A 19,995-nucleotide genomic window follows, 5' to 3' on the forward strand; every position below is an offset into this window, starting at 1 on the left:
AACCCCTAAAAACAAATGCAGTAAATTAAAAACCCCTAAAATAACCAGATATAATACATTTGCCAGGAGGGACAGTTGAATTATGCCAGGCCCGCTAATCAGAACAGGTGGGTCTTCAGTTTTTGCCGGAAGGAGCGGAGGTCAGAAGTGGTTCTAATGTCGGGGGGGAGGTCATTCCAGAGGGTTGGGCCCATCACAGAGAAGGCCCTACTCCTCGGTGTCGCCCGCTGGCATTGCCTAGTGGACGGCACCAGGAGAAGTCCCTCCCTGTGTGAGCGTATTGGCCGCAGGGATGTATGTGGGAGGATGCGATCCCGCAAGTAACTAGGTCCCGTGCCATGGAGCGCTTTAAAGATGGTTAAGGAAGGGACCTTGGAGGTCTTCTAGTCCAACCCTGTTTAGGCAGGAAACCCTACACCACTTCAGACAAATGGTTATCCAATATCTTCTTAAAAACTTCCAGTGTTGGAGCATTCACAACTTCTGGAGGCAAGTTCTTCAATCTGATTTTTGAATCTGGCTATCCTATTGACATTGCTTGTCAGGTGGTCGCAAAAGAGGATCACATGACCCCAGGACACTGTAATGGCCATAAGTATGAAACAGTTGCCAGGCATCTGAATTTTGATCATATGATCATGCAAAGGTTGTAACTGTGAAAAATAGCTATAACTCACTTTTTTCAGTGCCGTTGTAACTTCAAATGGTCACTAAATGTTTTAAGTTTGAGACTACCTGTATACCAGGGGTGTCCAAACTTGGCAACTTTAAGACTTGTGGACTTCAACTCCCAGAATTCCCCAGCCAACTGGCTGGGGAATTCTGGGAGTTGAAGTCCACAAGTCTTAAAGTTGCCAAGTTTGGACACCCCTGCTGTATACAAATATATATTAACGGTCCAGAGTCGCTGAGAATCACGTGGCATAGAAATTCAATCAATGTTAACCTTAGTCTTATTCCATACTTAAATGCTACCTCCAAGGCAAAAACAACCTTTATCGATTTATATAAGTGGGCTAATTTCTAAATAGCCGATCTGAATTTTAGCCAATAAACGTTTGTTCAAGTCGTTCCTCCCAGCCTCTTATATCATTGACGGAGGCCCGGGCGTTCTAATCCTTCCCCATTAGGGTTGCTTTCCTAGACGGACAACGAAAAGGACCAATGACCGGATTCAGACAATCGTTTCCAGCGATCGGGGAACGCGGGTGCTCAGGGGAAGAGTCTTTAAATGCGGAGGGAAGGCGGAGTAGCAAATGAGGCTAGTCCCGCCCCTTTCAGCCTCTGAGGAGAAGCGGGAAGTTCACCGGACCGCAAAGGCAGGAGTTGGCGGGCGCCGCGGAGAGAAAGCAGCCGGGGCGGGATGGATGTGGGGGCCGCGCAGTTTCCAGAAATGCTGCCTCGGTTAGAGGAGCTTGTCCTGGGCTGCGACTTTGTTGGTGAGGCAGGAGTGTGATATGGAGGGCGAAATCTTCCCCATCTTTTTTAATAGGCTAACTACGAAAGAGGGGAGCCCCGTGGTTCACACACACCTCCACCCTTATTTATGCGTGCAAACTTTGGTCTCGGCTGGCGCGTTCCTCCTTAAACTTTGGGATTTGTCTTAAACGGAGAAAGCTTAAATGGACAATGTTATTGATCCCAAGGAAATTGTTGGATCTACTTCAGGGGCTTACCAGGATCTGCTTACTGTAGATGGGGGACTGGATCGTTGATTGGATTCCCATTTGGCCCTTTGGATGACTCACCGGCTGGGTTAAGGAGCCAAAAGATGATATATAGAAAATAAATAGAACAGAAAACACTCACCCATCCAGTGTAATTGGTACACCATGGTTATGTGAAATCATACAACTGTGGCTGGTTAAATAGCTGATGGAGCAAACCATGGTTTAGTGGTCTATCACAATCATGATCTCAACTTTACAAGGTTGTTGTAAGAAGGATATAAGGAGAAGTGTGGGCAAATTTTATGAAAATAGGTATCCATATGCTGCTATATAGATTATGCCTTCTGATTTTGGAAATCATTTGTAATTCTCAAGAAATCATTGCAGAGCTCTCTTTCCATCCTAGCCAACATGGGATTTTGAGAGTTGTAGCAAGATCAGTATAGTGTTTCCTTAACAGACTTAAGTATTTAATTCTAAGAAAGCTTCCAGGGTTATCCTAAGTGCGTACAGTGATGTGCAAGAGGAGCAAAAACACTACCTTGTTTTGTGGTTTAAAAATAAGTTATTTCCCAGGGCAAATGTGTTGCTCCATATTTGTAAAGTCTGCAGTTCCTATTCCCCAGTAAAATAAATCCTTTAGTCATATTTTTTCCATAGTGTGATTATTTGAAGAGCTTGAATCTGGTATCCTTCCTTCTTTATGGTATTCCATATCAGAATCTTATAGTTTATAGCAGAAATGTTGCTAATGTTTAAAATTGATAAAGACAAGAATTTTGCTCCAACTGATAAAAAATATAAAGCACATTGAAGAGTGTAATAAATGCATTAGTAGAATGTGATAGGTGAGAAGATACTGTAAATGATGGACAAAAATCTGTGTGGTGTATTAAAATATACCTGAAATCACTTTATTGAACAATTATAAATGTTTACATCTCAAGTTTGTAAAAATCAGATCTAAATTACTTCATAATTTGGAACACGTTAGAAGGCTGCTATGGATAGTCTTGACTTTTCACTTTCTTTTAGCACTTCTTTCAACTTTACTTAGATTTCATACTCACAGGGTGATGAGAAAATTATTGAAATGGGGGAAGCCAAAAAAAATCTTACTATCTCAAAAACTTTAGGATTGCAGCAGTAAGCATCTTGAAATTCAAACTCAAATTCAATGGTGAAAAAAGTAAGATTCTACATTTAGGCAAGAAAAACAAAACACACAGGTACAGTATATGTGGTACCTTGCTCAACAGTAGTAACTGTGAAAGGGATCTTGGAGTCCTAGTGGACAACCATTAGATATAAGCCAGCAGTGTGCAGCAGCTGCCAAAAAAGCCAACACAGTTCTAGGCTGCATCAACAGGGATAGAATCAAGATCACGTGAAGTGTTAATACCACTTTATAATGCCTTGGAAAGGCCACACTTGGAATATTGCATCCAGTTTTGGTTGCCACGATGTAAAAAAGATATTGAGACTCTAGAAAGGGTGCAGAGAAGAGCAACAAAGATGATTAGGGGACTGGAGACTAAAACATATAAAGAATGATTGCTGGAATTGGATATGTCTAGTTTAATGGAAACAAGGACTAGGAGTGACATGATAGCAGTGTTCCAATATCTCAGGGGCTGCCACAAAGAAGAGGGAGTCAAGCTATTCTCCGAAGCACCTGAGAGCAGGACAAGAAGCAATGGGTGGAAACTAATCAAGGAGAGAAGCAATTTAGAACTAAGGAGAAATTTCCTGGCAGTTTGAACAATTAATCAGTGGAACAACTTACCTCCAGATGTTGTAAATGCTCCAACTCTGGATATCCATTTGTCTGAAGTGGTGTAAGGTTTCCTGCCTAAGGGGGTTGAACTAGAAGACCTCCAAGGTCCCTTCCAACTCTTATCCTATTTTATCCTATTCTATTCTATTCTATTCTATTCTATTCTAGTACAATAGATCATGAAGAAATCTCAAACCCTGTTTTAAAATTTAGGAGCATGTTACTGCTACATACATATTTTATATTAATACATAACTCATTAATATATTCAATATGAATTATTATGAACCCTACATATGTAAGATTGAGATATACAAATTAAATAAAGCTTTGTATCTATCCTTTAATAATAGTGGAAGGGACATGTTCTGTCTTTTACAGGTCTTGATTTGGAATTCACAGGTTTGCATTCTGACAGTCAGCCTAGGTAAGCATGTTGAAATAAATATATTTCTAGTGGTGTCCCCATAGAAGTTAGAAAGATGATGAACAACATGGAAATCCTTCATATCTTTCTTTTCCCCAGTCTCTTTGATTTACCTGATGAGCGGTATCGGAAAGACAGACTGACTGTTCAGCGGTTTACAGTGAATCAACTTGGTGAGGCCTTCTAGTTTCTAAAAGATAGTTTAAAAAGTGGCAATCAAAAGTTAGAAATAGTATCTGAATAGTATCTAGGTCATATTAATTTCTCCCCCCAAAATTTGTTTTTATTTTAAAAGAATACATGCTCTCTTTCCTCTTTCCCAAATGTATTTTGAGATATATCTATTAAGGAACTGGGATGGGTGGATTTTGCTACATACAGTATTAGACTGTAGTGAATGAGCAATCCCCGTGAAGGCTCATGGTAGACAAACTACCCCCACATTTACCCAAGATGTTGATTCACAAATCTCTTACACATAAGACTCAATACATTACCTCCCAAATAGGACATATCTGATGATAGAGCCGAGGCGGCACAGTGGTTAGAGTGAAGTACTGCAGGCTACTTCAACTGACTGCTAGCTGCAGTTCGGCAGTTCAAAACTCACCAAGCTCAAGGTTGACTCAGCCTTCCATCCTTCCGAGGTCGGTAAAATTGTTGGGGGCAATATGCTGACTCTGTAAACCTCTTAGAGAAGGCTGTAAAAATCACCATGAAGCTGTATACAAGTGCTATTGCTAATGCTGTAACAAAGGAAATTGATCCACAATGCATCCCTGAAGATGTTAGTTAACACATAAGTTGAAAAAAAAAAACAACCCAAAGGAGATCCTGTAGTCAGCATATTGCTGTGTAATGAATTGCATTTTTTTTCTTTTAGGTTTGTCCATATTTTACAAGGGGGTGTCAAATGAGTAAGTAAATTGCTTTATTGTCAATTATATTTACCTAATGATAACTTTTGGGTCTTCCCTGCCAGTTAGCTAAGCTTAATTATTTTTGTTAATTTTTATAGGTATATTGCACATTCATATAACTTCTTCCTATTCCCTGCCACATTTGGCCAAATGGATTCCGAGTTCTCCTGCCAAGCATCTAGTATTCAATTCCTCTCTCATTATGACTTTGACTATAATAAGGTATATTTTATGTTACTTAATGGAGTAGACAAGAATTTAAGTAAGGAAGAAACTAGATTTGGACTTTGCCTTTCAAATGCTGTTGAAATTCAGTATAATGAAATATATTTTCAACATTTAATTTCCAGTTGAATGATATAGAGATAGTTAATTTTTATCACTGTCAATATCCCAGGGCCCCTCGAATTGCTTCATTCTTTCTCTGAGGTCAGAATAGGGCTCCTGTCTCAGGAGGGAGAAGATCCAATATTTGACCAAGACTCCTCAGTAGGTTTGTTAACTGGCCAGTTCTGGAAGTTGAGTTATGGCAACTGAACTTTTCTTTTTTGTGTTTGAAATGTGTCACTGCTTATCCTAGTGGCTTCAAATTGAAGAAGCTATTTGGATAAGCAATGAAACTTTTCAAACTAAAAAAGAAAAGTCCATTTGCCATGACTTAACTTCCAGAAACTCTACCTGGAAACTCTACCTGAGAATCTTCATCGACATTTCCCCCCAAAAGACCATAGTGAATGTAAAGTAGAGTGTAGGATGAAAAGGTTACTATGGGAAGTAAGAGATTTTAAGGTTTCTAAGCATACTAATTCTCAATCATTCTATCTAAGTAGAATAATTTAGACCAGCCTTATATATATTCAATTTTATGCTATTGTGAGCTATAGGAGTAAATGGTTCCTTCCTCCATCCTTTTTGTCAATAGCTTGCAACATTTTAGAATTTATCAAATTACTTGATGATATGATGAATTGTCCTTATCACGAGAGTTTAAGTGGTTGATAAATATTTCAATGTTTTGTTTTTTGTTTTAATCTTGAATTGGTAATGAATATCTTACGGTTTAATATATGAATATGTCCATGTCGTCATTAGAAGCTAAGCTGAGAGAACCTTTACTTTTTTTTACTTACTCCAGTACTGTACATGATTTTATCTTAAGTCAGGAGAAAATGATCTTGATGCCTGAATTCCATACTATGTAGCACTATCTATTTGCCTTTAGTTTCTTAAAGATGGAATTCCTTATATGAATGAAACACAAGAGAAGAAGCTTCAGCATCTGTTATTTGGTAATTGGATGGTCCAAAGGTAACCCTCTTCCACACTATTGTTTCTATACTAATGTTGGGTTTTTTTCTCCTGTGTTTCTTTATGTACTTAAGTAATTGGAGTGACAGGATCCTGTTCTTAGAACAATGGCTGTCAACCAATGGCACTCTATAAGAACTGAAATTCAGAAATAGTTTAAGTGACACTTCGGTTGTCATTTAAAGTCTTTAAAACTTTGTGGATAATTAACATAACAAAAGGCCTCTAAACATACAGAAATCCTTTGTTGAAAAAAATTTGTAAATATTGTATGACATTCAGATTCTTTGATAGGTTTATTGGTAGACCTTAGGTTAAATTAAAAAGCAATTCCCTAATAGCCTTAATTTCAGACACACTCTCCTCGCAGTCTTCCTCTAACTGTCCGCCATTCTTCCTGAATATTTATCTGTGTTCCTTCTAACATCTCTGTGGCCATTTTGCTGTTGTAAACTTGTGAGTTATTATCCTTTATTTAACTTCAAATTCACAGCATCTGTTCTTTCTCATCTTCAGTATATATTTTATTCTGCATTAGGCAGCTTACTATTCATATATTTCCCACTTCTATCTATAGGCTACCTGCTCTGTCCTTCTCCTTTTTGTTACAATTTTTCTAGGGATGGACTCAGTCTTTCTCATTACAGATGCATAACATTTTTTGTAATTGTTTACATCAAGAAAAGTAATTGGGCTACTAATAAAAATTGTGAAGCATTGTGAAGGCATCTTGTTGTATTTGAATCTACTCACCATTCTATCCAGAGGTGGTATTCAACAGGTTCTGACCAGTTCTGGAGAACCGGTAGAAGAAATTTTGAGTAGTTTGGAGAACTGGTAAATACCACCTCTGACTGGCCTTGCAGCCATCTATTCTCTGCCTCCCGAGTCTCAGCTGATGGGAATTTTGCAGTAACCTTCCCCTGGAGTGGGGAGGGAATGGAGATTTTGCAGTAACCTTCCCCTGGAGTGGGGAGGAAATGCGGTTCTGGAGAACCGGTAGCGGAAATTTTGAGTAGTTCAGAGAACTGGTAAATACCACCTCAGACTGACCCTGCACCCATCTATTCTCTGCCTCCCGAGTCCCAGCTGATGGGAATTTTGCAGTAACCTTCCCCTGGAGTGGGGAGGGAATGCAGATTCTACAGTATCCCTCCCCTGCCCACCAAGCCACACCCACCAAGCCATGCCACACCCATCAAGCCATGCCCACAAACCAGTAAAAAAAATTTGAATCCCACCACTGATTCTATCTGACCACTAAAGGCTGCTGTGGGGAAAATGGGAGGCAGGAGAATGAGATATGTTTGCTGCCGAATACATCAACAGAGACAGATATGAAACTTTGGGGATGATACAAAAATCTGAAAACCTGAAGGTACTGGAAAGGTTGTGTTGGACAATAGTGTCATTCAATTGTCTTACTCTGCTTCCTGTAGTTTTGATAAAGACAAGTTGAAAGAAGTGATTGATCAAGTAACTTGCTGGATATTCTTAGCAGAAGAGGAAGATTCTATGGTTCTGCATGATATATATGGTATGAATTAATTAGAGCTTCTTTCATTTTTAAGATTCTTGTTTATTGGTGCCTTGAAAATCTTTTTATATTGTTCTTGGGTTTAGGGAGCAGTATTCATTTTAAAGGGGATAATTGTAGTTTCAAATCATTTGAACAACATGTAATAAAGACTTTTGCAGATTTGCTTGCTTAATGGTATGTGTTGCAAAGATAATAATCTTGTCATAAGCATCCTCCCAATCAAAAGTGTGTCATTATAATTCTTGATGGCATCTTTATAATTCTTCTGCCACTTTTCAGGAGCTGCCTCACTTGGCTTCCAACCCAACTCTGGATGGTGAGACAGATGTATTTCAGAGATAAAAATCAAAAAGTTTAATTTATATCTGTAAAACCACTTTGTGGCCATAGAGCATACCAATGTGCTAAAGGATTCAGTCTTTTTCCATACCCCCCATTAGGCATTAAACCATAAGAGGGAAACAAAATCTATATTTTTTTAAATGAAGGAAAGATAAAATGTAAACATAATTTAAAGTTATTTTTTTTTAAATAGAAATTTATGGAAACAAAAAAGATCCCTGAAAGAAATACAACATTTTGGGTAGCCCACTAGTTTACTTGGGTCTGGAATAAGCAAAGAGAGTATTGCAGTTCCCAAGGATAGTCTACAGGCGAACAATTTGGTCTCTGGACCCCTTTGCATTCTTAAAAATGATTGAGGAGTCCAGAGAGCTTTGGTTTATTTATGTTAGATATATCTATATTTACTGTGTTAAAAATTAAACCTGAGAATTTTAAATTATTTATTTAATTATTTGACTTTGCAGACCACCTGAAAGGTCTTGTAAAAGGGCCTTAGGGAATCCCCAGTGATCCTCAAACCACACTTTGAGAAGTATTAGCTTGGAGAAAGCAAGATTTTATTTTGGACATGCCTTCAGAATGCACAAATATTTTATTTTAAGAGAAGTATAGAAAAATAAAAATGACTTTAGCACAACAAAGGAATCAGTGGTGGGTTCCTACCTCCCGTTGCTTGTCCCAGCTTCTGCCAACCTAGCAGTTCGAAAGCACGTAAAAGGCAAGTAGAAAAATAGAGACCACTTTGGTGAGAAGGTAACAGTGTTCCGTGTGCCTTCGCTGTTTAGTCATGCCGGCCACATGACCACGGAGACGTCTTCGGACAGCGCTGGCTCTTCGGCTTGGAAACGGAGATGAGCATACCCCTCCCCAGAGTCAGGAACGACTAGCACATAAGTGCAAGAGGAACCTTTACCGTTACCTAATATACATATTTTAGACTATTTAGACTATTTTACCGTGCTTCTAGACCACCCCCTCTCCCGAAAGGGACTCGGGGCGGTGTACAGTCCATGTAATAAATATATCAAAATACAATAAATAGCATTAAATATGTACAGTTAAATATCTATATGAAATAGTTCATAAACTGTATAACTCCATTCATGAGTACAATATTTTAACAAAAGGTTCAGTGTTATTGATATGGAAATTTCCCCTCAAACTCTGTTTTGAAATGGTGCAGGGTTTTTTGCATTGGGGAGAGGCTATAGTTTTGAAAGTATATTTGTTTGCTATATATAGTTTCTTTTAATGATTAAAGTGTTGGACTAGCAACTAGGAGCTGGTAAGTTCTACTCTTGCCTTAGACATAAAAGCCAACTTTTGGGATGATAGAAATATATAAATACATACATAAAAAGGTGGGATAACAATATAGTAAGACTGGGTTTGACATTTTTATCCACCTCTTGAGTCCTTCCCTATCCCAGATCCTTGGGAAGGACTTGATAGGTAGATAAAAATGCCAACTCTAAACATCTGGCTAGCTATGCAACCAACCATAAGAATTACAGAGGACAAAGACCTGCAAATAGAAATAGAACAACTATGGCAAAAGCAAAAATATCCAATAGCAATAGACACCTTGGGTGCAATCCGAACATCTGGAGCACCACTTAAATAATCACCACCAGTCAATTGCAAAAAGAAGCTTTATTTGGAACGGCTTATGACGGTATCTGATGATATCTTTAGCCCCATCAAACAACAACATTGGCCTATCCCATGGCCTTGGGGAAAACTCAGTAGGTGAATAAAAATGCCAAATCCAGTCTAATTGTTGATTGTGCGATTGATTGTTGTTGATTGTGCGACCAACCATAATAATAATAATATATTGAATAAAGGATAAGAAAATGTGTATGAATCTCATTTCTATTGGTATGTGTGTTTCTTATCGTTTTACTTGTGTTTCTTATGTTCTGTTAACATTTTCATTTGGTGTCTCCGCATCTCTCAATTGCATAACAGTGTGATGAATTTCTCACTTAAATGCTTTAATGCAAGGCTGAAGAACCTTTTTAGTCACAGAAAAAAATATGTTGAGATTATACTATTTTCAACTTTACATTATGCTATTTACACTTTGTCTTACAGGCTTTCAAGTGATTGAACTACAACTCATTCTAAGAAAAGCTTTTCCATATATTTGGACTATTCCTTTGGAAGAAGAAAAAGTGAGTTTAATATTGTGGGATATTAGATAAGATTGGTATATGTATTAAGATCCTCAAAGTCAATCTATCCCTGCCATTGAACAGGTTCCCATGTTTGTAACAAAGTTTTCTGACAAACATTTAGCTGGGATTATACAAAAGTACAGGTAGTTGTTAAATGAGGCTTGCCATATCACTAGGCACAGAACAAAATTGGCTTATGATATAGCCTTGCAAATTGCATAAATTTCTTCTCTATTAGCAGCTTACTACTTGCTACATTAATGGCTTATGCTATACTTCTCTATTAGCAGTTTATGCTGTATGTAAGGCATGGGCATACAGGGAGCTTCATTTAGATCTTGCCTAATTCTTAAGGAATAATACTTTTAAGGAAATGTCTGCTTATGAATAATTCTAGAAATTGTATTAGGAGGTTTTTTAAAAAATAAATACAGTATTATGGAATGTTAAATGAATATGTGTTGAAAAATTACTGTATTTTTCGGAGTATAAGATGCACATTTTTTTCCTCCAAAAGAGGCTGAAAATCTGGGTGCGTCTTATACACCAAATACAGCATTTTTTGCCTTCTGAAGCCCTGCCCCTTCACCAAAATGGCCGTGCATACCCTTATGCAGGCTTTCAGAGAGCTCCTGGGGGTTGGGGAGGGCAGAAATGAGCAAAAAATGGGCCGTTTTTTGCCCCCCCCATCCCCCAGCAGCACTCTATAAGCCTTCATAAGGCTATGCATGCAATTTTATTGACAAAAAAACGGGACTTATTTCCCCCCCCCCCCCCGGGTCGCCCAGGACACTTTGCAAGCCCTCCTCCACAAGGCTATTCATGCCTTTTTTTTTAACAAAACGGGCCATGATTTTCCCCTTTGGAAAGCTCTTAAACTGATTGATGAGAATTACATTGATCAAGTGCTGTGCCAGCAGAAAAACCTACTTATCTACTGTATTTCTCTCTATCTCTATTTCTCTCTTTCTATCCCTCTATTTACTATTTACCTACCTACACTCTCTCCCTCCCTCCCTCCCTCCCTCCCTACTGTATTTCTCTCTCTCTCTATTTCTCTCTTTCTCTCTATCCCTTTATCTACCTACCTACCTACTCTCTCTCTCTCCCTACCTGTCTACTGTATTTCTCTCTATCCCTCTACCTACCTACCTACTCTCTCTCTCTCCCTACCTACGTACTATATTTCTCTCTCTTTCTCTCCCTCTCTAGCCCTCTATCTACCTACCTACTTTTTTTTTAAAATTTGCCTCTTCAAAACCTTGGTACGTCTTATACTCCAGTGCGTCTTATACTCCAAAAATACGGTAAGTGAAAACACTGAATTCTGAAATAATCAACTCTTTGAAATATACTAGAATAATAAAGGTAGTGATTGTCTTAAGGAAAAATTCACAGTATAATATTAGAAAGAATTTTTGGGACTCTGTCATTGGACAACTAGAACTTGATTAAACCGTGAAACCAGCTAGCATGAAATGAAAACAGATAATTAGAACAGGGAAAAAAGTATTGAAGAAGAGTAGAAAGTAATAAAATTTGGCATAGAGGTATTGTTTTTACTGAACAGGCAACAATAACAAAGTTGAATTATTTGTGACTGAATTATTTGTGAGTTTGTGACTGATTCCGTAGAAACTCTAGAGTCCATCTATATATGTTCCGATACTGTGTTTCTTGAGAGTTATAATAAAAATACAGAAGACTAAGCATTTGTGTGCTACAAATTTTATTAATGCATTTCTAAATGGAATTAAATTATATAGATATAACTACGCATATACATTTGGTTAAATAGGCTTTTATTTTTCTTTAGAAATCTTCCTTTTTATCTTTATTTATATTTTGCCCAAAGGAAACGCACATAGCTGTAGATGTGGCAAGGGGAAAAACCGATGCAGTTGAAACAGAAAATGCTTATGTCTAGAACGAAAAATCTCTCCCTGCCTCCCCACCCCAAATCAGTGGTTTATTGCCTAGATTTTTCTGCAGTCACTGTAGACTGAAAAATTCTGTCTGTTAAATATTATATAATAAATGTACCATCAGTTTGAACAGACAAATATGTTTTGACAGTTAAAAAGGCTGAGTATATTAAACATTTACCCAAGCAGATGTAACAAAAGAGAATCAGTTACTGACAACTACTGTTCTTATCTCTTAGTTGATGGTGAAAAAGGTGAATCCACAATACCGCTGGGTCCTGGAAAACACTGCTTTTGATCCATGTCAAAGAGAACAAATTCTTTATTCCGCAAGGGGCTTCACCAATATTTTCCAGACACTTGTGAAAGCTAAGAAGGTAAAGCCCAGTTTTCTGTCAGAAAGTTCATTCATGATATAAACCTGAGCTACAAAATACTTATTTATTATTAAATTTATTTCTCATCTATTTTGCCCTGGGGATACTCTAGGTCAGGGCGTGTCAAACTGGCGGATCGTGGGCTAGAGGTGTCATATGCAGGCCACGAATAGGAAAAACATCGCAAAACGTCACATGACGTTTGATACACCTGCTTTAGGTGGCTTACAATAATGAAAGGAAAAAAATTAAAAGTGACAACACCACCGAAATAATAGAACCATATTGATGTGTGGGGAGCAGAGAGCAAGGGGGCGGGAGGTGGAGTCTGCCATCAATCCAGCAGTTGCCTGCAGCCTGGAACTCTCCCATTGGGACTCCAGGCTACCTGGCAGAGCCAGGTCTTCAGGCTCTTGCAGAAGGAGAGGAGAGTGAGGGGCAGAATTTACCCTAGAACAGCAGCCCCCCAACCTTTTGGGCACTAGAGGCCAGTTCTATGGAGAAAGGTTTTTCCCGTAGACCAGAGGGGGCGTGGTTTCACATGCTGCTTGCATCCCACAGATGGGGTTTTGCTTGTTTGAGTGGTCTGGTTTCTGGTTGACTGCAGCCTGGAGCTGGACCACAGACCGGGAGTTGGGGACCCCTGGCCTAGAAAGTAGCCTGTTTCAAAGAGTGGGTTCTGCGGCAGAGAAGGCTGTTCTTCTGGATCCTGATAATCAGAGTTTTTGAACCAATGGGATCCATAGTAAGCCTTCTCTGCCGGCATGAGTAGGGTGGGTTTGTCCTAGCAGGAACTACATTCACATACTTTATGTAGGAGATATATGTTCTACATGATTTAGAATAATCTTGAAATCTTGTTTGTGAAATCGCTGGATCCCATGTTCTGATTGTGGAAATTAATTTTCACTTTGGATATATGGTTAAATATTTTATTCTCTAGTGACAATGTTTCCACGATGTTCGAAAATATTGCTATTATGTAAAACTATAACGGGAGTGGACAAGCTTCCATGGCTAAGACCTACAGTTGACCTTTAGATAGTATTCCAAAGGTCACATTCTACAAAAGGTGGACAAAAGTTAAAGTTCATTTTATTTGCATTTAAAATCCATTTAAATTCTATGTGCCTCTAGATCTGTTTTTTGTAGAATTATTTTCCCTTCTATCAGATTAAAATTTGGTAGTAACTGTTAAAGTCATTCCAAAAGATGAGTGTAAGACTTAAGATAGGAGCCTACCTGATTTGGAATGCAAATTCCAAAGTCAAAGCTGCTTGCAAAAGGAAAACTAAACTAGGAGCTTTTTGTATCCAGCAGAATACATAGGATGTCTCCTACAAACTTGCTAAGTATTCCAAGGCAGAGGGATGCTTTCCTATAATGTGTATCCTGTTGCATTTGAATTAATGCTTTTTTTGTTTTTAGAAAAAAAATTATAAAGTTAACACTAACATATAATCAATCACTCTGTCCCTGGGTTTGGAAGGTTCCCTTCTGAAAAGCATAGCCCTAGCAAGCAAATTGCACTTAGTGGTTTTAAAGGAGCAATGCAGGACCACAATGATGTGCCTACAATCTTACCGAGTTTTGCTTTGTTTTGTTTTTATTTCCACACTCTGTAGCCCCTGGTGGGACACAATATGCTGATGGATCTTCTGTATCTGCACGAGAAATTTTACAAACCCCTTCCTGGTAATGTCATTTCGAATAGCAGTTGTATAGAATGTATCCCTCTTTCAGCTCTTAAGCAATTGCTCTTCATCTTTGCTATTAGAAAAGAACTGGCACAGTTTTGGTCTCTTGCAAGTTTAATGGCATTAGCTTAATACATTTACAAGCAAGCATTATGGGTAGTCCTCAACTTGCAACCATAATGGTGTCTTCCTATTATGGTCCTAAGTCTTGATGGTCATAAAGCAGGTCACCCACATGACCAGTCCAATTTTACAATCCTTTTTTATGGTGGTCACTAAACAAATCACAGTTGTTAAGTCAACCCACTGTTCTCTATGGCAGTATTCTGACCTAGGCTTCCTGAGATAGTAAAAAGCACATGCTTAGTTCCAAAAACCCTCTTTTTATTTCAATGAAGTTCTTTCAGAGCCCAAAATGAGTCACAAATAGTTTGTAAAGAGTCCGACAGGCTTTCAAAGTAAGGCTGATAAGCACCCACCTTTATCTCCCTTGAAATGCTGCCAAAGACCTAATTGACAATTACCTTTGCAAGGCCAAACGGAGCACAGATTCAAAACTGAGTTTCAGAGTTTAAACTGACCAGAATGAACAAAGTTGGTTCCTGTAAAGCAATGGTTCTCAACCTGTGGGTCGGGACCCCTTTGGGGGTCAAATGACCCTTTCACAGGGGTCGCCTAAGACCATCGGAAAACACATATTTTAGATGGTCTTAGGAACTGAGGCACCAATTTTATGGTTGCGGATCACCACAACATGAGGAGCTGTATTAAAGGGTCGCGGCATTGGGAATGTTGAGAACCACTGCTGTAAAGGCTCATGTGCCTTTGCTCCTCCTTTATGTCTTATGGGAGGGGCCAATCATCTCCAAGCCTTACTCCCTTTCGTTTTAACTGTTCTTGCCTTCTGGTAGCTCTGTGCATGTGTGCACTGGGAACAGGCTCCCCCTGTTCCTCTGCCTTGCTGATGTCAGGCTCCGGAGGCAGCACATAACTCCCAGATGGCCCTGGCCCCTCTCTGCTCTTGTCCGAGCCTTCCCCAGACTCCAGGCCAATGTTCCTCCCCAACCTCCTCACTCCACAGGACACTGGCAGACCACAACAGGCAGCAGCACCCAATGTTTTGGGCACCAGGGATGGTTCCATGGAGGGCAGTTTTTCCACGACTGGCCAGGGGTGGGCATTGTTTTGCTTGCTGCTTGGATCTTGCATGTGTGTGAATGGCCCTTTGTTCACTTGTGTTCCTGGAGGGCCATGCACTAGTGCTGGTCCACATCCTGGGGGTTGGGGAACCCTGTCCTACGGGACATTTTTACTGGAAACTAGGAGTTAATTCAGGCTGATTGCTGATCGTGTGACCATTTGACTGTGGAGAGGGCAGCCTATGGAACTTCAGAACCAAGTCATAAGTACTTTTAGGGGGGCTCCTTTGTAACTATGAACAGTCATTAATAAACAGGTTGTAAGTCAGTAATTTGTTCTCCCTCCTTTTCCCTTTTTTTATTTACAATTTTCAGAAAAGTATGAGGAATTCAAAGATAACATTCACTTCCTGTTTCCTGTTCTTTTGGATACGAAGAACATTGCCAAAGCCACGTGGAAGGTCATTTTCATTCTCTACCACAATTAAAAATGTCCCAGCTTGTTTTCATCTGCAATTCTTTCTTCCTCTCAAAGTGAGGGACTGTAGGTCAGTTCTTATGTTTTTAAAAAAGTATGCTTAATGTCCCAGACTTAACAGCTGAAGGATCTCAGTTTGTGACTGAAAGAAAAAACACTTGGGTGAGGCAATAAAGTGCCATTGACATAAAGTGAATGGCTCTGGACTATTAGACTATCAATCTCTGTCACTTTTATACTTCATTTTCTTTCAAATTAACTATTTTAATTTATTCAAATAAATGAGCACATAAGACAATGATTTGGATGAGGGAATAAATGGGGAACTCATCAAATTTGCAGATGACACCAAGCTGGCAGGAATAGCCAACACTCCAGAAGATAGGCTTAAGATACAGAAGGATCTTGACAAACTTGAACATTGGGCGCTATCTAATAAAATGAAATTCAATGGTGAAAAGAGTACGGTTCTATATTTAGGCAACAAAAACGGAATGCACAGGTACAGTATAGATGGTACCTTGCTCAGTAGTAGTAACTGTGAAAGGGATCTCGGAGTCCTAGTGGACAACCATTTAAATATGAGCCAGCAGTGTGCAGCAGCTACCAAAAAAGCCAACACAGTCCTAGGCTGCATCAACAGAGGGATAGAATCAAGATCACGTGAAGTGTTGATGCCGCTTTATAATGCCTTGGTGAGGCCACACTTGGAATACTGCATTCAGTTCTGGTCGCCACGATGTAAAAAAGATGTGGAGACTCTAGAAAGAGTGCAGAGAAGAGCAACAAAGATGATTAGGGGACTGGAGACTAAAACATATGAAGAACGGTTGCAGGAACTGGGTATGTTTAGCTTAAGAGAAAGAAGGACTAGGGGAGACATGATAGCATTGTTCCAATATCTCAGGGGTTGCCACAAAGAAGAGGGAGTCAAACTATTCTCCAAGGCACCTGAGGGTAGAACAAGAAGCAATGGATGGAAACTAATCAAGGAGAGAAGCAACTTAGAACTGAGGAGAAATTTCCTGACAGTTAGAACAATTAATCAGTGGAACATCTTGCCTCCAGAAGTTGTGAATGCCCCAACACTGGAAGTCTTTAAGAAGATGTTGGATAGCCATTTGTCTGAAACGGTATAGGGTTTCCTGCCTAGGCAGGGGGTTGGACTAGAAGACCTCCAAGGTCACTTCCAACTCTACTATTGTATTGTATTGTATTATTGTAAGTCATTTTCCCCTTTTAGTAAAGATTAAGAAAGCCTACTATTTGCTTTTCATTGTTCAATACTTCTTAGAAGAGCAGCAATCCCAGAGTTCAGTAGAAGTGACTTGCCAACTTCTGGTCTACTTTATCATAAGTCCCAGGCTTACGAAGCCAGTGCTGCAAGAACTGGAAGAAAGTATTGATAGGTTCCTGGGGAACCTGAGTATTGCATTTATTCAAAGTTTTACACTTTAAGGCTGAGCAAATAGGAACTTCTCTTTTTGAACTTACAAAATAATGAATTGGAAGCATTTAACAACTGGTTCGGCTCAGTGCTGATATCCCTGTTTGAGGGCTGCTTTGTAAGTTCCACACACTGATCTCAACAGTGCAGGCTGCTAAGAACATTGTTAATACTCATCCTCATTGTAGGAACAGGAGTAGGGCTGGCCTTCCTTGAGTTTCAGCATAGGATCCTACTTGCCCAGGCTTCCTGTTTTTGGGAGGGGTAGCTGATGAAGTTGAGATGTGTTTTCAGAGGAGCTAGAATAAAAATAGGTTTAATCAGTTCTGGTGCATGTAAATGCCAAGCTTATTTAAGGGTGTTTTGTTTATAGCATAGAAAGTGTAATAGTGAAATGGGTAATAATCTCATTTTCCTCATAAGAAAACAAAGGTGAGAGTGGAAGACCCAGAGGCCAGTGTTATAAAAAACACTCAGAAGCACAATGGATTTCACACTTTCCTTGTGGCTTCCATGCTCTTACTGTCTCTTTTATGGTTTGCCAATTGATTCATGTCCATGGCACCTAAAAACATTTGATTTCTTTTTTTCCCCACCTTCAATACAGGAATTCCACTTTCCTCAAGTTTCTTATCTGTTGGAGTTGTATGAAATGCTGTGCAGGTCAGCCACATGTCTCTTTCCTGAACTCTTCTCTGTTCAAACACTAAATATCTGATTAGTAATCTTAATAACTATTTCATTTTACTGACTGATTATTCCAGTAAAAACTCTCAGAAATTGAATAGTGTTTTAATTCTGTATTCTGTCTTCAATATTTCCTTTATTTAAATGGCACGTTGCTCAGTTTCACATTTGAAAGTGGAATAAACAACCAACTTTTTTTGCTCGTTCCCCCCCCCCCCCCACCGAGCACTCTGCAAGCCCCCTAAAGGCTATTCATGCCTTTTGGGGGGGGGGCCCGTTTTTGGGAAGTTTGCAGAGTGCAAAAACTTTTTTTTAATTTGCCTCTTCAAAACCTTGGTGCGTCTTATACTCCAGTGCGTCTTATACTTTAAAAAATACGGTAACATTAAAGTCAATCCATCTGTAGAATTTGCTGATGTCATGGGCACAAATCTGCAATTCTTTAGACAGTCAAGAGGATGACCTTGATGGAGATAAAGGTTGCAAAATTCCAGATTTGGGGGCTAGGAGCAAAAATGTCTCAGACAGACAGACAGACACACAAACAAACACACACACACACCAAAAATAGGATTGAGTAGAACATGTTCATACTTGCAAGATTGTGTTACTGTAGCCAATTGTACTAAAAGTAGTTTAGGCTGTGCATTGTGCTTGTTTCTTGTTCTGGTCTGCTTTTTAGGATTGTCATATGCATAGTTTCTGATAAATTAGGGAGTTTATATAAATGGTGTGGTTGAGAAGTTACAAGAAACTATAAAACAGCGGTATGAGGCCTTTACAGCTGATCTCTGGAGGCCTATTCAAGAAATTCTAGTCCCACTCAATTTCTCTGTTTCAAAGGAGCCAAATGAGTGAATAGGAAGGGTGGGGGAGAGAAGGGATGCAACCCCTTCATGAAAAGAAAAGCAGCAGCAGTAGAATTTCGGGGGGGGGGGGGGAGATGACTTCCCCAAAGCCCTACTTAAAATTTGGTCCCAACTACTGGTAGTTGGAGTTAGGAGGTGGAATCATTAGGCCTGATTCTGTTTCTTACCCCTACAATAAAATGCTAGCAGAATAGATACGCCTATATTATACATTCACTCATTCAATTGGCTTTTCTTGCTTCAATTTATTTTTTTTAAAGTCCTAGTTTTTTCAAGAAGGGCCAGACAACGAAGATTATTAGTACTGTCAAAAAGAAGCATGCAAGGACTAAAAAGGATTTCTGCCTCTTAACAGTGTTGTGAATCCAACAGACCAGCTTTGTCCAGAGATTTTTCACTCGGATGATTGTCTCAGATATGGTACGTCTGGTTCGGAATGAAACTCTTACCCTGTAACCATTATCACTGGTAAATCTAAAAATTGTCTTTTGTTTAGTTGGAAGAGATTTTTCATACTTGAAGAAAAAAAATCACATTAATATGCATACTTTTGAGAGCTATCACACAGTTCAGTTGGCTTCATTGCAGGAAACACTCAGCTATGCTTTGAAAGGGAGTATCAGCTACCCCTCTGCTCTTCACAGAGTTACCTGTTCTATTGCTGTCTTATTCCTTCTCTACAAGAGAAAGGTCAACTTAATAGAGTATGACTATTATCTACTTTCTCTTTTTTGAATAATAATTTTATTCAAGATTACAATTATAAAAGTAAAAAAAACTAAACAAAGGTAGAAGAATGAAAAGTAGAGTGCACAGAAAAAAAAGGAAAATGAAAAATAGAAAAGAAAGAAGTAAAAATATAGTAAAAAAAAGCTCATAAAGAAGTGACTTTCACCTTCATTACAACAAATATGAATACTTTTAGTATTTTATCACCTCTTAGTTACAATAAACAATCTCTTCTTCCCTTTATTGTTTATAGATTTGTTTATCAACATATCTATTTTAATCTTTTAAGCATTTTTACATCATATAATACATTTATAACTTTATTTTAATCAAATAAACCAACTTTATGTTCCTTAGTTTCAATTCTAACGATCTTACTCTTCAGTGCATTCAAATAATGTTGCAAAACTTTATTTCCTTTCAGTTTTTCTTTCTCCTTTGTCACAAGATTTTTTGTGTAAATCCAATGTAGAGGAATTA

The 19,995-nt window shown here is 38.8% G+C and overlaps 1 protein-coding gene across 1 annotated transcript in view; it reads left to right on the forward strand.

Annotated features, from left to right (window-relative positions):
• The first annotated feature begins 1,227 nt into the window (after window positions 1-1,227).
• The window catches only part of PNLDC1 (PARN like ribonuclease domain containing exonuclease 1), a 29,890-nt gene continuing 11,122 nt past the window's right edge, over window positions 1,228-19,995 (forward strand). The window contains exons 1-13 of the mRNA XM_081944410.1: window positions 1,228-1,439; window positions 3,829-3,874; window positions 3,974-4,047; window positions 4,758-4,791; window positions 4,893-5,016; window positions 6,017-6,102; window positions 7,542-7,639; window positions 10,085-10,164; window positions 12,332-12,469; window positions 14,095-14,164; window positions 15,681-15,766; window positions 17,838-17,893; window positions 19,142-19,206. Coding sequence (XP_081800536.1) covers window positions 1,364-1,439; window positions 3,829-3,874; window positions 3,974-4,047; window positions 4,758-4,791; window positions 4,893-5,016; window positions 6,017-6,102; window positions 7,542-7,639; window positions 10,085-10,164; window positions 12,332-12,469; window positions 14,095-14,164; window positions 15,681-15,766; window positions 17,838-17,893; window positions 19,142-19,206 — 1,033 coding nt within the window. The 5' untranslated portion in view covers window positions 1,228-1,363. The remainder of the gene's footprint in view (window positions 1,440-3,828; window positions 3,875-3,973; window positions 4,048-4,757; window positions 4,792-4,892; window positions 5,017-6,016; window positions 6,103-7,541; window positions 7,640-10,084; window positions 10,165-12,331; window positions 12,470-14,094; window positions 14,165-15,680; window positions 15,767-17,837; window positions 17,894-19,141; window positions 19,207-19,995) is intronic.

Source organism: Natrix helvetica (assembly GCF_964273705.1).
Source record: "Natrix helvetica genome assembly, chromosome: 2".
NCBI lineage: Eukaryota > Metazoa > Chordata > Lepidosauria > Squamata > Natricidae > Natrix > Natrix helvetica.